The sequence below is a fragment of the Sceloporus undulatus genome, chromosome 6 (genome assembly GCF_019175285.1).
Source record: "Sceloporus undulatus isolate JIND9_A2432 ecotype Alabama chromosome 6, SceUnd_v1.1, whole genome shotgun sequence".
In the NCBI taxonomy this organism is placed as follows: Eukaryota; Metazoa; Chordata; class Lepidosauria; order Squamata; family Phrynosomatidae; genus Sceloporus; species Sceloporus undulatus.
Genome location: NC_056527.1, coordinates 497,999 through 513,278, shown reverse-complemented (window position 1 = coordinate 513,278; position 15,280 = coordinate 497,999). Strand labels below are relative to the sequence as shown.

At 47.2% G+C, this 15,280-nt stretch overlaps 1 protein-coding gene across 2 annotated transcripts in view; it reads right to left on the bottom strand.

The window, feature by feature from the left end:
• Positions 1 to 14,462, bottom strand: part of NOS3 (nitric oxide synthase 3) — a 43,973-nt gene extending 29,511 nt beyond the window's left edge. The window contains exons 1-9 of one of the 2 annotated variants that reach the window (XM_042475918.1): positions 14,360 to 14,462; positions 12,035 to 12,180; positions 7,843 to 8,005; positions 6,836 to 6,927; positions 6,568 to 6,709; positions 5,933 to 6,072; positions 2,563 to 2,737; positions 1,776 to 1,877; positions 1,135 to 1,329 (exon numbers count right to left, since the gene is read on the bottom strand). In XM_042475918.1, coding sequence (XP_042331852.1) covers positions 1,135 to 1,329; positions 1,776 to 1,877; positions 2,563 to 2,737; positions 5,933 to 6,072; positions 6,568 to 6,709; positions 6,836 to 6,927; positions 7,843 to 8,005; positions 12,035 to 12,177 — 1,152 coding nt within the window. In that variant the 5' untranslated portion in view covers positions 12,178 to 12,180; positions 14,360 to 14,462. Of the gene's footprint in view, positions 1 to 1,134; positions 1,330 to 1,775; positions 1,878 to 2,562; positions 2,738 to 5,932; positions 6,073 to 6,491; positions 6,710 to 6,835; positions 6,928 to 7,842; positions 8,006 to 12,034; positions 12,181 to 14,359 lie in introns of those variants that run through there. The other variant, XM_042475919.1, reaches the window with a different exon arrangement.
• Positions 14,463 to 15,280: the final 818 nt, after the last annotated feature.

Below are 15,280 nucleotides of genomic sequence, written 5' to 3'. Positions count from 1 at the left end.
ACTTCATCAGATGCAGGGAGTTGAGCCTCTGCAAATAGTTTATACAAAAGGGGGGGAGTGTGAAAATAATTGAAATGCGAAATATGTTGGAGTGGTGGTAAGTATCCATTCAATACGGGGTAGAAAAGACTCAGGTGGGAGACAGGTTCTGCAGACAAGCAATTCCATTGTTTCAACCAATTTGGTAGCAGAGGATGCTTGCTTAAAAGAATGGAAGCGTAAAGCAATGGTTGCTTGAGACAATGGTTTGAAAAGTGATGTTGTCTTTGGAAATATTTTTCACTGCAGCAGAGTTTTCTTTTGACCAACATTTGGAGAAATGTATTACATCTGTTTTGCTTATGGCTATTGAACAGAATAGTTGGTTTTTGTTAGCAAGATTTTTTTAGCTGATAAAGACAATTTTAAATAGTAGAAGAATTTTTATCTGGTGAAGTTTTAAAATTAAAGGAATATATTAGTAAGAGAGTTTACATATATATAAAGTGATTTAAAATGACTGTAACCTCACTTAACTCACTTGAAGCTAGTACTGTATATCTACTTTGAAAGTTCAACAGCAATGGCTGATTTGCAATCCCAAAGTTAAATAGGGATAATTTTCAGATGTGGGATGTAAGATTAAGAGTTCCCCTATGAGTACAGTACAAGATTGCTTAAATGTTATCAATTAAGATATGCCTCAAGATCTATTAGAACAGCATGAATTTAAAATGAAAGAAGCAAAAGCTTTAATAATACTACATTCCTGTATAGAAGATCCTGAAAGCTGATTAGTAATTAAGTATAAAACAGCTAAAGAACTGTATACTGCACTTAAGAAAAAATACTTCAAGAGATCCAACAAAAAGGTAGTATTTCAGGCCCATGTGTGCTGAGCTGCGATGCACAGCAGGCATCAAACCCCCACCTTTAGCAAGAGAGAAGGAGGCAGAAGAGTCAGGTGAGGCCACGTAAACTCTGAAAGGGATTGCCTGCTGGCTGCGGAGAGAGGAGAGCGACAGCCTATTTGGGGGGCAGGAGCCCCCTCCCATTGGGACTTCATCCCGACAGAGGCAGCCACTTCCTGCCCCTCCAGTGGAGCCATGGCCCACGGCCAGCAGCAGCTTCCAACAGAGGAAGGTGAGGACGTACCTGGTACCGGAAGCAGGGGGTGAGCTGGTAGTTCACCAACTCCTGGTGGAAGATGGGGGACAGGCTCCCAGAGATGGGGGGCACAAGCCACACCCAGTCCGAGGGGCAGCCTCCTCGCATCCGCTGCTCATTATCCAGGTGTTTCATGAAGGATTCTCCAACTGCATGGTGGTCCACAATGGTCACCTGGGCCGCCTGGAGAAGGGGAGGGAGAGGAGAATTATTCTAGGCAACAATAAACAAGCCCCCACCTCTATCTAAATAACATGGGGCAAGGTTAGGCAGTCAGGAGAAGGTCATGTAATTCAAACCTCCCTCACAAGAACAGACCATCCCAAGGTGCAGCTGATGGAGGCTAGCTCACCTCACGCTAAGGACTGAGGTGTCCCTGCAGCAGATGCACTGACCAACAGGAAGCTACAGTTCTCAAAGCAGCCTGCCCAATGCAATTCAAGGCCCACAGTCCCCCTGCCAAAGTGACCCCAAACCTGACACTGTGCTATCCCCTCAGTCAGGAGTCTCCAGTGGGACTGGCCAAATGGGATTTCCCAGCATGCAAGCCTCTTGGGATGGTCCCACCCACTGCGCCCTTCCTTCTCCAGCCACTACAGCTGAGGCTCAGCCCCTCCTCGCACCCACACCTGGAAACTGTGCAAGACTGCCACATTCAATTCCACTGCTGCTTTGTCCTTCCAGAGGGAAAAAGTTGTCCGTGTGTCCAGCCCCATGCGCTCAGCCAGATCCTGTGGGAAACAAGGGCAGCCCAACAGCTGAAGTTAACAGAACCCCCTTCATGCCTGTACAAAGAGTTATGGGGTGAAGGAACCCTGAGATGCGCAGGCATGTTGAGAAGTCCCCCATTCCACTCAGAAGGACCGCCTGCCCGTTCTGGGGCTGTGGTTGAGTGGGGATCAATATTTTGCTTTCAGTCTCCAAGACCAAGACTTTAATAATAATAATAATAATAATAATAAATTTATTTGTATCCCGCCCTTCTGAGAACAATCGGGGCGGCTAACAAGTTAAAAATATACAACGTATCAAATCCCTGGTACCCTCCCCCTCTTAAAAAGGTATTAAATCTAACAAAGAATTAAAACCGTACAGGTTAAAACTGACCGAAGGGTCAAACAACAAAACAATACAACAGAACAATAATCAATACAACAGTGATCAATGGGAGCAGCAGTATCTCTTTATGGGAGTTTCCTGAGGCCGGGTTGGCTATTCTGGAAAGGCCTCCGGATGAGATTTGTCTTAACAGCCTTTTTAAAGCTGTCTAAGGATGTAAGCAGACGGATCTCATCTCTGGAAGTTGATGGTGGGAAGCACAAGGCACTACAGAAGACCAGCGTGATCACACACACACACCAGTGCTGCTGCAACAAAGCAGCAGGTCAGAGAGAACGATCCACTGGGCAGATCTACCTGCAACACGTTGTAGCGTTGGGCATCACAGAAGTCCCTCATGGCGATCTCACAGCCTACATACCAGCCACTGAAGGGGGCCGCTGGGAACTCCAGCCCCCCAATCTCCAGCAGCATGTTAGCAACAGCAGGCAGTGCATACCAACGGAGGTTCATCTCCTCAAAGCATTTCATCCTATGATAGCAACAGGAAGGAAGATAATGAGCAAGACAGAAGAATGGACAAAGGTGGCCCAAAACACGGTCTGAGGTGACAGTGTCTGAGGTGCCTGCCATGCGCTGTCCCTAGTTGAATCCCCAGACTGATTTCCAGGGAGTTAGTGCAGGTGGCGGCGGCGGCGGCAGCAGCAAGGCCTGAGAAAGAGCTGCTGGCAACCATCCAGAGTACAAGCCCAGAGGCCCACAGGTCTGACTCTGCAGGAAGAAACTCTTTTTCCCTCCAGAGCCCAGACTTCTAACTCAAACTGGACCACAGCTATCCCAGTTAAGTGTCTTCTTTTCTCTCCCCCGCTAGCAAGAAGAGCCCAATGGGTGGGGGAGAGCGGTAGAGGGCAAGCGCCGTCACACCCCGTGCCAAGGAACATCCAGCTGGGCTCTGCTAGATCCAGGCAAGCCAGACTGACTTAACTACAGAGCCTCTGGCTTCCTGGCCCCACTCAGGGGGCTTTCTGGTGTCAACAGGAGGAGACTATAAGGGTACGAGGGATGGGGAAATATGGGAAAATATTCTACAAATGTCAAGTCAAACACATTTTAAAATTTTTTAACAAAGTTGTTCTGTGAAGAAAAGTACAGGTTGCTCAGCCGTAACTGTAGTTCTTTGAGTGGTCATCTGCGAATCCACACAAATGGGTTATTCTGCACCTGCGCAGTTAGCTTTGGAAACTTCTGGAATCACTAGGGAAGACTGTTTGGTGGTAGCTCCACCCATGCCCTATATAAGGCCCCAGTCTTCCCGCTCTTTCTCAGTTCCATAAAGTTTGCCAGCTGGGCTCTGCTAGATCCAGGCAAGCCAGACTGCCTCCGCAGCAGTAGAAAGGACATAAAGTGAGCAGAAGACAACTGAGGAGAGGATGGGTGGGATCTGTGTGAATTCACAGATGACCACTCAAAGAATTACATGACAGGTGAGCAACCTGTCTTTCTTCTCCGTGGTCTCTGCAAATCACACAAATGGGTTAGACTGACAAGCTTCAGTCAGTGGAGGAGGGAGTGTCAGGGCACCAGTGTAAAGTTTAAACAAAGTTGTATTTATTTTCAAGAATAAACATTCAAACTTTGAAAGTGCATTTTGTTTTGTCTTTTGTCTAGACTTGTTATAATTTCAGGCATATAAAACAGGCAGTGCAACAAACCTTTAATGCAACCCAGAAAGTAACACTGCCCTTCCAAAGGTTGTGTCATGTCTGGCCCTGGCGTCCAGCCTCTAATGTTTGATGAAAGTCGATGGCTGGGACCAGACAGCAGCCTTGCAGACATCCTGCAGACAGGAGATCTCTGGCATTCAAGGTGAGGATGGAGCTGGTCAGGATTAACAGGCAGGAGAAAGCAGCCCCTGTCATAGTCATAGACCAGGTCAGGATAATACAGTGGGTCCTCACCTTACGCGGGGATCCGTTCCGGATCCTTACGCATAAGGCGAATTCCGCCTATGCTCAAGCCCCAGTGGAAACAATGGGGCTCATGCACGCCGGTGCAGCGGCACGCGGGACGCAATGGGTGCGCGTGCCCATTCAATTGAATGGGACGCACTGCCCCTTCCTCCCTGCGCGCGCCCCGCGGCTTGAGCACGTATGCTCAAGCTGCGTAAGGTGCACCCGCATATGACGCAGGCGCGCTGTATTGGAACAAGGAGTCCTCTTGGTAGGATTTGTAGAGGTCCTCCTGGACAGGAGCATCAGCCTTGGTCCCGAGAATGGCTCGGTCTCGATGGTGTGGAGACTCCACAACTCAATCCCAAAGGCGTTCGGTGTTGACACAGCTTGTCGAATCGAGGGTCAGGATAGGCACATCAGGATCTGATGTCTGTCAGCCTGATGTCACTCTAATGATTTCCTCTTCAGACTTAGTGTCAAGATCAATGCGAACAACCTGGAAAGTCTCGGCAGAAGATGTCGGTAGCCAGTTGATCAGGGCTAGATGAGCAACTCTTGTGGTAGGCCTCAATGTAGTCAGGGCCAGGTTGGCACCCATGGCTACAAGAGGACTCCTGGGTTTGGCAGAGACCTTTTCCCCCTCACAGGAGCCCTTCTCATGTGGAGAGGAGGCGCAGGGCTTTTTTGAGGCCGAGTGGTCAGAGGGCCTCTCTCGCCTAGGAGGAGCATCTTTATCGCCGGAGGATCTTTTGAATCGAGACTCATCAGCAGTGCAGTCCTTTTCCGACTTGCTAGTTTTCTTGTCCTTAGAGGATTTCTTCTTAGATTTCTCCTTCTCTTTTGGTTTCCCAGAAATCAGTGGCTGGGAAGTAGAGGTACACTCAAGAGCCAGAGCAGAAGCGGGTCTTAAGGCCTGCTGGTATAAAACAGCCTTAAGCCTTAAATCCCATTTTTTTCTGGGCCTGCGAAGTCATGGAGTTGCAGAGAGCACAGGACTGGACTTTATGATCTTCGCCCAAGCATAGAAGTCAAAGGTTATGTGGGTCCTGGCCCAGGATCTTTCCTCCGCATTTATCACAGCGGTGGAAGAAAGAGGATTGTGATGCCATTTTCAGCCAGAGTTGAACTTCCAAAGTGGCAAACAAACTCAGTCACAAACAGTCCAAAATCACTCAATCAGCAGACAGGTTCAATCCGAATTCCAAAGAGTGGGTCAAACAGTCCATAGGTCAATATTGAAAGTAACAAGCAATTCCACAAAGTGACGTTCCTTCTAAGCTGCTAGCGCAGCAGACAAAAGGAACTGAGGAAGAGTGGGGAAACTGAGGCCTTATATATAGGAGATGGTCGGAGCAACTGCCAAAAAGTCTTCCCTAGTGATTCCAGAAGTTTCCAAAGCTAACTGCGCAAGCACAGAATAACCCATTTGTGTGATTTGCTGAGACCACAAAGAAGAAGAACATTTTCTGTGCCAGTAGCAGCATTTTCAGCACTGGATTTAATATTACTGTATTTTTTTTTCTGTGCAGAAAATGCTATCCAGCATGTAGTATAAGTCTTGCACTGCAAATATGTTTTGAAAGCCTCGGTATTCAAATACTTTTTTTGCAGTAAGAAAAAGCTTGCTTCCTTCAAAGAATAAAAAGAGTAAAATAATAAATAATACATCTGCCAAGGTTATTCCGACTGCGAGTGACAAGAGCAGCTACGTCCAACAGAGCAGCAGGAGAGGAGTTGCACCGGCTTCCCAGTCCCCCTCCAGGCCCAGGACTCACGTGGGGTGTCTAATGGGCACCTCCAGGATCAATTCAGAGGGCAGAGAAAAGATTTCTGGGTCCTCATCAGGGACTTGCAGCAGCAGGGGGAGAACATCGAAGCGTCCGTAAGGAGGGTGCCATCCATACTGAATACAGACCTGGGGGTGGCAGCAGAAGACACAAACTTAGGAGGTAAAAGTTGGGCAGAAGATTTCTTTGCAATTAAGAACATTGCTTAGCTAGCCCTTGACAACTGTCTATCTAGTCTTTCTTTCAAAACCTCTAATGAAGGTGAGTCCACCACCTTCCAAAGAAGCCCATTCCACTAATAAAACACTCTTACTATTACAAAGTTCTTCCTAATGTTTATTCAAAATCTTCCTTGTACTCATGGTAAAAGAACAGGCAAAGGTTGCAGGAGAGGAGGGAATTCCACACTGTTAGTGTAACATATATCAGAGTGTGCGATAGGGAGGAAATAGATAAGATTTTCTTTCTTTTTTAAAAAATAAACAGTCAGCAATCACAGTCCTGGGCTGACTTTCACGCTCCATTGAGGGTGTGAGCCCAACTTTACCTGGAGAGGGGCATGGGGCTCAGCAGCAGCAGGTAAGAGCATGGTGTATGCCCGGAGTGGGAAAGCTGGCTCTCACCTCTGTCAGCTCCACAGTGGCTGGGTCTCCCAGGATGCTACCGTCAGGCTGCTTGTAACCAGCATAGCGGACCAGCTGCTGGTTCCAGAGGCGGAAGTCTCCACGGCCCGGAGTCCGCTGCGGGAAGACGGTGATGGCTGATCTGAGGGAAAAGGGGGGGGGGGGCAAAAGCAAACAAGACAGGGAGACCTGAAAATGTAGCTAAGGTTCTTCCAACAGCATGACAGTGGGGCAGCCCACAAAGATAGGGAGGCAAGATGCCACTCACCGGAGGTTCCCACGGTTGGTTGCATAAGTGATGTGGGTGCACACTGAGGTGAACATCTCCTGGGTGCTGGTGCAGTCTCGGGCATCAAACAGCTGAAAGAGCACAAGGTCAAGGCTCAAAGGCTTCTCAAAAGGAGAAGATCCCAAGCTCTTCTCCTGCTGTCTCCTCTTTCTGCTGCCACCTCCTGCTCCCCGTGCTCCTAAACAGTTTTATCTCTCCCACCTCTTTGTAAGCAGCCCTTCCATACCCAAAGGAACCTCCCTGAAGACAGAAGTGCACAAAATCTTCACATAAGTGACCAAGACCAAAGAAGCCAAGGAGGAGGTTGCCAGAAAAAGAAGAGGCAAAATGTTAGAAAGACACACAAGGCCATCTGGATGAACAAGGATGCAGGAGGGCAGGGAAGGGGAATTCAGGGGAAAGACCTCCAACAGGCAGACCCTGTGTGTAGGAAAACAACTGCTAATGGCAGAAGGGGTGGGAGTGGGGAGAGATGTCTATAAAGCCCTGCAGATAAGCATCATGTGTGTCAATCCTTTCAAGAATGAAGGTACCAAAGAAAACACTCCCTTGTCAAATACCAAGCCATAGCAGCTATTGGAGATGAGGAGACAAGGGAGAAGTGAGAAGTGACAATGAGAAGCAGACCTTTTGGAAAGCCAAGACCTTGTGGGTAGCACTAGAACAGAGAGCAGATTCTTGCTGATGGAAAGAGATACAGGGCAATAAGAACAGCTGGAAGAGTTACGACATGGTCAAGCTTTGTCTGAGAATCTCCCAAGAGCAGGACACTAACTGGCACTGCTGGGCACTGGTATGGTGCCCCAGTCTAAGGCACCCAAATCAAGACCACTTCCTCCTCCTCCCCCATCCCCAACCGCCCTGGAACTATACTTTCAATCTATTTCTTTACCCTTACAAGGTGTGAACACAAGGAGGGCTCCATGCCCCCCGGAGGGTGCTGAGGAGACTGAGCCTCCTGCTACTGTTCGGCTACACTTCCGCACCTGCAGCTTGTTCCACTGGATCCGGCCCATGCAGCGGGATGCATTGCGCCATGCCTGCTTGGCTCCAAAGACCAGCTCGGCTTCTGACAGCTGGTAGGTGCCCGTCTCTGCAATCTGCTGCTCCACTTCCTGGAGGCGCTGGATGTGAGCCTGGGACTCGGCACTGGGGGAAAACAGTTCAGCTGTTATTCAGACACTACTAATGGTTCAGGATGCCTACCCTCCACCCAGCACCAGGTTTACCATTTAGAAAGAAATAACCCAGCTTCCCATCCAGGAAACTTTCTAGTTAAGATCTAGACCAGGGGTCGGCAACCTACAGCCTGCAGGCCGGCTCCAGCCCGGTCCTGCCAACGATTGCTGCCCAATGGCCCGTGGGGCCTCACTGCCCTCCACCTCCTCCACCACACATGGCCTGCATCCTAGGATCCCTGATGGGCCGAGGTGATCCTTGCAGAAGATACAGCAGGGAGCTAAGAAGTCAAGAGCACAATTTGTGCTGTTATACACTTAGCAGCTAGTTAAAGGACCCATAAAATGCTTATGTTTAAGAAAGAAATGTTTCAGACAGCTGGATTAACCATGAAACAAGTCCACATTTCCCGGGAAAATCCCGCGGCTCAGTGCTACCTGCCTGACCCCAGGTCAGTGACAGACAATGAGAGGGACTCTTCACTTTCCCAGCAGCTGCTTGAGGGGCTACTTAAAGTGATAGAGAATGTGTCTGAATTCTCTGAAAAAGCATAGCTGGCAGATACATGTTCCCTGTGACTGAGGCAACATATCCCTGCTTCCAAGAGCTCTCATTGCCTTGCCATTCTGCTAACCAAGTCCAAGGGTACCTGGGGCACCACCTTCGCCCTGCACAACACAATACCCTGGCCCAGACAAAAATGTTAATGGGTACATGTGGGCTGAACAGCCATGAGGAAAGCTTGCTTATAGGTCCAAAGCTTTGGAAAGAAGATAGGGGGAGGGCTCTGTCTTTGGATCAGGACCCATTTTGCCCCCAGAATAATAATAATAACAACAACAACAACAACAATATAGTGGACCCTTGCTATCAGCTGGAGTTTGGTTCCAGGGCTCCCTGTGGATACCAAAATCCATGGATACTCAAGTTCAATGGCCTAGTAAAATGGTTTGTTTTATATAAAGTGGCAAAAACAAGGGTCACTTTTGGAATTTATTTTCGTTTTGAATAGTTTCAGGCCCAGGATGGTTGAATCTGTGGATACAGAGGGCCAACTCTATGTTTATTTCTTACCCACCTCTCCTCATAGATCAAAGCAGGGGACAGCAATTAACAAACAACACCAGGTAAAACACATTGGTTAAAACACACATCAATTTAAAGGACAAATAAGATGTGCACATGTTAAAACAATCCACATTTAAAATTCATCATTTGAAATTCACAGTTTAAAAACCATCTGGATAAGGCTGCCAGAAGAGACCTGGCTTCAAAGGAGCCCTGGTGGCACAGCGGTTAAATGCCTGCACTGCAGCCACAAGACTGTGAGTTCGATCCTGTGGGGCTCCAAGGTCCTCTCTGCTTTGCATCCTTCTGTACGTCGCTAAAATGAGTCCCCAGCTTGTTGGGGGAAATTGTCTTATAGATTATAAACTGCTTAGGGAGTGCTTAGTTCACTGATAAGCAGTATAGAAATGTACTTGCTATTGCCATTGCTACCAAATGCTCTTTTAAATTCAGAAAATGTAGGCAACTATTGAGTCTCTTCCATCAGGTCATTCCATGGTCACCACTTAGTCCTTCCACAGAAGGTCCAGTCTAGATCATGGTGAAGTCATGACAGAGCAGCTCAGCTGGCAAGGCTGGCAAAAGCCTTAACCCAGAGCACTGGAGAACCCACATCAGGAGTAGAGAGCATTAAGGCACATTGGTCTCTGATCTGCTGTTATACAAATTAATGGAGGAGGACAACCCTTCCATCAGTGGCTACCAGCCATTATGGCTACTGGCTCTTTCAAAGGTCAGAGGCAGCGTAACTCCTTGCACTAGCTTCCAGGCAACAGAAACAATGGGCAGCAGTTGCCTTCCTGTCTTGCTTGGGGGGTCCCTGGAAGGTTCTTCTTACATGCCTTTCTTTATCATTTAGAAGCCAGAATTTGTAACTGTGATTCTTCACAGGCCCCAAGAAAATGGCCTCCAAAGTACTTCATGGCATCATGTGTACACAGATGCCAGCTGAACATAGTCAGGGTCAGAACCTTCATGCTAGGAACTGCATGTACAAGTTTTCCATCCTGTATGAGATAAAGGTTTTAGGAGCCCATGGAATGTTTTTGAAGGGGATGAGGAGGCAGAGAAAGATCACGAATGACATCAGAGCCTCCGGAGGGGACAGGAAGATACTGGTCAGAAAGGAAACGCTCTTTGATAACAGGCATCAAGTTAAGAAAGAACAAAAGTGCGCTGAAGCAAAAACAGGTGGGGTGGTACCTTCCAGAGTATTTATTCCAGGCCAGAGGGACAGCCAACTGCTATGAGCTGAGAAAGGTGCCTCAAGTGACAGCCCGAGGATGGCAGAGAGAGAGCCTGTGCTCACATAGGATCCAATCACACAGACAGTTTGTCTGCAGAAGCCCAAAGGGAATGAAAAGGAGCTACGCAAAATCCACTTCTTTTCAGTGAGGCTTGCCCAGGAGAACCTCCTGGTGGACTGGGACTCATGCCATGTAAAAGGAGGGGCATCATTTGCACTTTCCAACTTTCCTGGGCCAGCGCATATCCCAGGGAGTGCTGGAGAAGTTTTGTAACTTCAAGGAAAATCCTACACATGAGGGAATGGCTAAGAGCCATAGCCCCACCTCATTGGCCAACCATAGCCCTATGAAGGAAGTGTTTTTGGAACGGGGAGAATGGCTACACATGCTTGGAATTCCAACAGGAAAGTAAATGGCACTGGAGCACCACCAGTCCTCCAAACAAGTCATCCAAAAGATAACCACAGCCTGGGGACTTGCCTTATCCTGACTCATGCCTCTTTCATCCCTGGATAAGCAGTGCTGCAATAAGAGCAATGGTGTTATCTCAGGAAAACAATGCTGGGTGGAGATCAGTGGGGCCTGGGCGAACATGAAGAATGCCTTGTTCCTGCCGCAATAGAGGCTGTCACTGGAGTGTAAAATACCAGAGACAACAGCCTTGGGATTACAAATGGCAGCAAGACACCAAGGGAGAATCTTCCCTGAGAGGGTGGATGATTTATTCACCTTATGTCTCCATTTACAAAGGGGGGGGGGGCTGGTGGGCCAAGGAGGGGCTGTTTCAGATTCTTCTGCCAAGGCCCCCTGGGAAGAAGCCAAGGCACAGGAGGCCCAAGGTGGTGGGCAGAGCACCCAGAAGGCCTTCTCCAAGATAATCTCATACTTTGGCCATTGAGACCTACAGAGACACTGATTTCCCACAAGACCATGTATTTTTGCACCTGAGGATCTTATCTCATTCCTTCACAGCTGCTCTTCCAAGTCTTAGTCTTCTTCTGATTTCTTGACTACACTCTCCATTTCTGTGCCTTCCATACCAGACTAGGCAACTTGGGTGACCTGCTGGGTGTCATTCTGTCCCCACCCCAAACCATTGCTCACATCCGCTCCCCATACTCCACCACTCAGATTCGGCTAAACTGTTAAAAGGTACTGACAAATACAGGAATGATTATTTAAATAGGCTTTTCCTATTTATCACCAAATTTCTCTGTTGCTTTCATAACCATTGTTCCTGCAATTGCTTTCTGCTGCAAAACCAAGCCACAAAGTCTGATAAAGATAGGAAGGAAATCCTGAAATGCTGAAAGGCATTTCCATCCAATGATCCACCAAGAGAATGAAAGTGTAGAAATGAATCTGTTTCACACGACACAATTACAGCACTTTGATGACCGCATCCTCTGGAATCCTAGGATTTGTAGCCTGGTGAGTTATCTGGCACAGTATCCTGATGAAAATACAAATCCCAGGATTCGATAGGATGGTGGGCTAATGGCAGTTCCAGTGGGTTAAAGAGGTACAACTGTGTAGTGTGACAGAGACCTTAAATGTCTTGTGTGACACATCACCACCTCACAGAACAAGAGCAATCTCAACTGGGCTCAGTGCCCCTGGAGCACTGTCAACTGCCCTCCAAAACAAGAGCTGCATCAGGGTGAGGAGGCAGCATGACACTCACCGTTTCATGGAGCTGTAGTACAAGTTGATGAACTCCTGGGCCAAGGGAAGGAGCTCTTCCTTGCTCCGTGCCGGCTGAGGAGGAGCGATCAGCTGCTTGGGGTACATGACTGAGCCCAGGCAGCGCTTGTCGGTACATGGCATGTCCTGCAAGCAGAGACAGAAAAAAGGTGCCAGGCAGGGATCTCCTACAGGCAGAGTGACCAGGTGTCCTCCTTTTCCAGGACATGTCCTACATTTCAACCTTCTGTCCAGGGACCTTATCACACTAGACAAATACCGCACAGAAATGGGATTCTAAAAGTAGAAAAATCCCTCAAATGCAGGATGTTTTTCAGACAACGTTTCTTCCAAAGAGCAATACGTCATTTACTTTTCCCAAAAATAAAAAGGTGTCTTTTTTGTCAACTTTCTGTTCACTTTATTTTCACGTTATTGCTATCTGGCACAAACATGTCTGAAAAACATCCCGCATTTGCAGGGTTTTTCTACTTTTTAAATCCCATTTCTGCGTGGGATTTGTCAAATGTGATAAGGCTCCAGGAGGAACTCCAAAACATCCTCTCTTTTGAGGATAACTAAGAATCATGAAGTTACACTTATATTAGTGTTTCTAGCTTTTATTTTGTAACCTTCTACATTTTTCTTGAGTGTTCTACATTTTTCAGCGCCTTGTCATCCTTTGCGCTAATGACATCTTGCCTATGAAGCAATCCCACAGGCTCTTCCTTGCAAAGGTCCTTTGCTCACAAACAGCCAGCCAAATCCCCTTGCCCACCACAGACACAGTCTCTTCCTAACAAGCCCTTTGCTTTGAAACAAGCCATGAAAACCCTCAGCACCTGAGTGAGTCAAGAACAACACATCAGCTCCCCATCATTCAGCCAAAGCGGACTCACTTTGAGCAGACCTGAGTTGCCTCAAAGGCAGCTCTCAGAATCCTGGCCCCTGCAAAGCCCTTGTAACAGCGACACAGGCTTTGCTTTCTTCCCCAGTCACCAGGCTTAGAGGTGAAAGAGGGAAGAACCAAATCTTCCTCTTCAGAGCTCTGATAGCTGATACCATGATGGGGCATCTGCAGGCATTGGAAGCTACACAGGATTATGTGATTAATCATTTGTATACAAAGTACACACTGCCATAGGATATCTCTGTGTGTGTGTGTGTGTGTGTGTGCACATACATGTTTTCTTTCCTTAGCATCACATTCCATTCAGAAGCCACAGAGTGCAGTAGAAAATCCTGGGAATCTGACTCGACTCATGTAGAAGGGAATGGGATTTGAACTCCCTGCAAGAAACCTCTTTAATTTCATCAACTTTTAATTGCATTGAGGGACTTGCAAGAACACTTCATATACTCCTAATTAAAATATTGATATCCCGTCCTGTTTCAAGACTGGTGAGGGCAGGTCATAATAGACAAAGAACAGCTGTTTTAATCGACTAGGTCTTTCCCAGCATCTTCCTCCTTAGGACACACACAACTGGTCAGGAATAAGTCCCTTCATTTGCCCAGTGCACTGATGACTGTTCTGGAGAGAGTGGCAAGTGAGGTACCCTTGGCAGGGGAAGAATAGGAACAGGGAACACCACTGACCTGGGAGAGGAACAATTATGCTTGACCTTAGTGACCCCCCCCCCCAACTGTTCATCTTAGTTTTCACAATGGTTTTCAATAGTTTTCACACTTTTTACATCAACTAAACTTTTGCATTACTTGAATGCACAAATATTCTTTTGCAACTGCTAATTTTCCATGTCAAAAACATCATTATCTTTTCTAGTAGCTAGGACATCAGACAAATAAATCTGGTCTTTATGTGAAATTAAACTCTTTCTATTTCTCAATGGGGTTGGGATTCAGAGATATAACCATGTTAGTCTGAAGTATCAGTATGCAAAGGGATCCTGTAGCACTTTTGAGACTAACTGAGCAAAAGAGGTTGTAGTAGCATAAGCTTTCATAGACTTGGTCTACTACCTCCCTTTTCAATGTGTAGACTTGATGTTGAGATAGTGGACAGAATAGTGGCTACGCATTATGCCTCTTCTCCCAATTTCTACAAGAGCTGGAAATGAGTTTTTCAATAAAGAAAATGAAACCTGACAATCTGGGGTTTATTTGGTAGAGGGATAGGGCTGTCTCCCCCACTAATATGTCCCCAGTGGGCAGGTGAGCAGCAACCCTGCATACGCCTGCCAGACTTCAACTGGTAGGTTGAACATTAATAAGACATAGGAATGCCAGGCCCCACTGCCTGCATATGCCGCCTACTCCACCTTCCTGCCCAGATGTGCCCCCTCATTCAAACATGCTCTCTCACCTGCAAGGTTTGGGCATTGAGGATATCATACAGGATGCCTCCAGACTCCCAATTCTTGATGCGAGAGTATTTGGGGGGTTCAGCAACGCGGCCAGTTGGGCAACTGAAGAGAAGGCACAAGGCAGGTCAATCAAGACAGCTGAAAGCACACATGACCCCAAGACATCCTGAATATGATGCCCCCAAACAGTGGCCTTTTAGTCACCCATATCCCAATGCAAGCAGCACCACAAACCCCACAGACCAGCAATTCATAGAACAGTGATGGCGAACCTATGGCACGCATGCCAGAGGTGGCACTCAGAGTGCTCTCTGTAGGCACACATGCTGTCGTCCTAGCACAGAGTTTGCCAGAGTTTCTTACTAGAAAGCCAGAGGGACATGGCACTTTGCAATAAATAAGTGGGGTCTGGGTTGCAGTTTGGGCACTTGGCCTCTAAAAGGTTCACCATCACTGTCACAGAGTAAAACGTCAGCCAGCCCCTCCTGCTGCTGGCCCAGGGAATTTGTTCTTTCCATGCTCCCAGATTCTTAACAAACCTTTTCTTACTACTGTACATGATTTTTAAACTCCTTGTCCTCTTTCCATTTTTTATATACTAAATATGCATGCCAGCCATGCTTAATGTTCTTATGACCCTCCAAATTCAACCATCTCCCATTTTTCAAATTAATCCAATCCTCTACCCATAACATTCCTCATGCATAATAATACTTTTGTAAGTCCGGTGTTCCCAAGCCTCCTCTCCTTTTGTCATCTATTATGTTATTCCACTTTATCCGTGCTTTTCGACCGGCCCAAATAAACTTTGCTAGTTCTTTTCTCCACTCTTGAAAACACTTATCGCTATTAATTATGGGGAGATTTTGAAAAATAAACAAAAATTTTGGGAGTACATTTGTCTTAATTACAGCTATTCT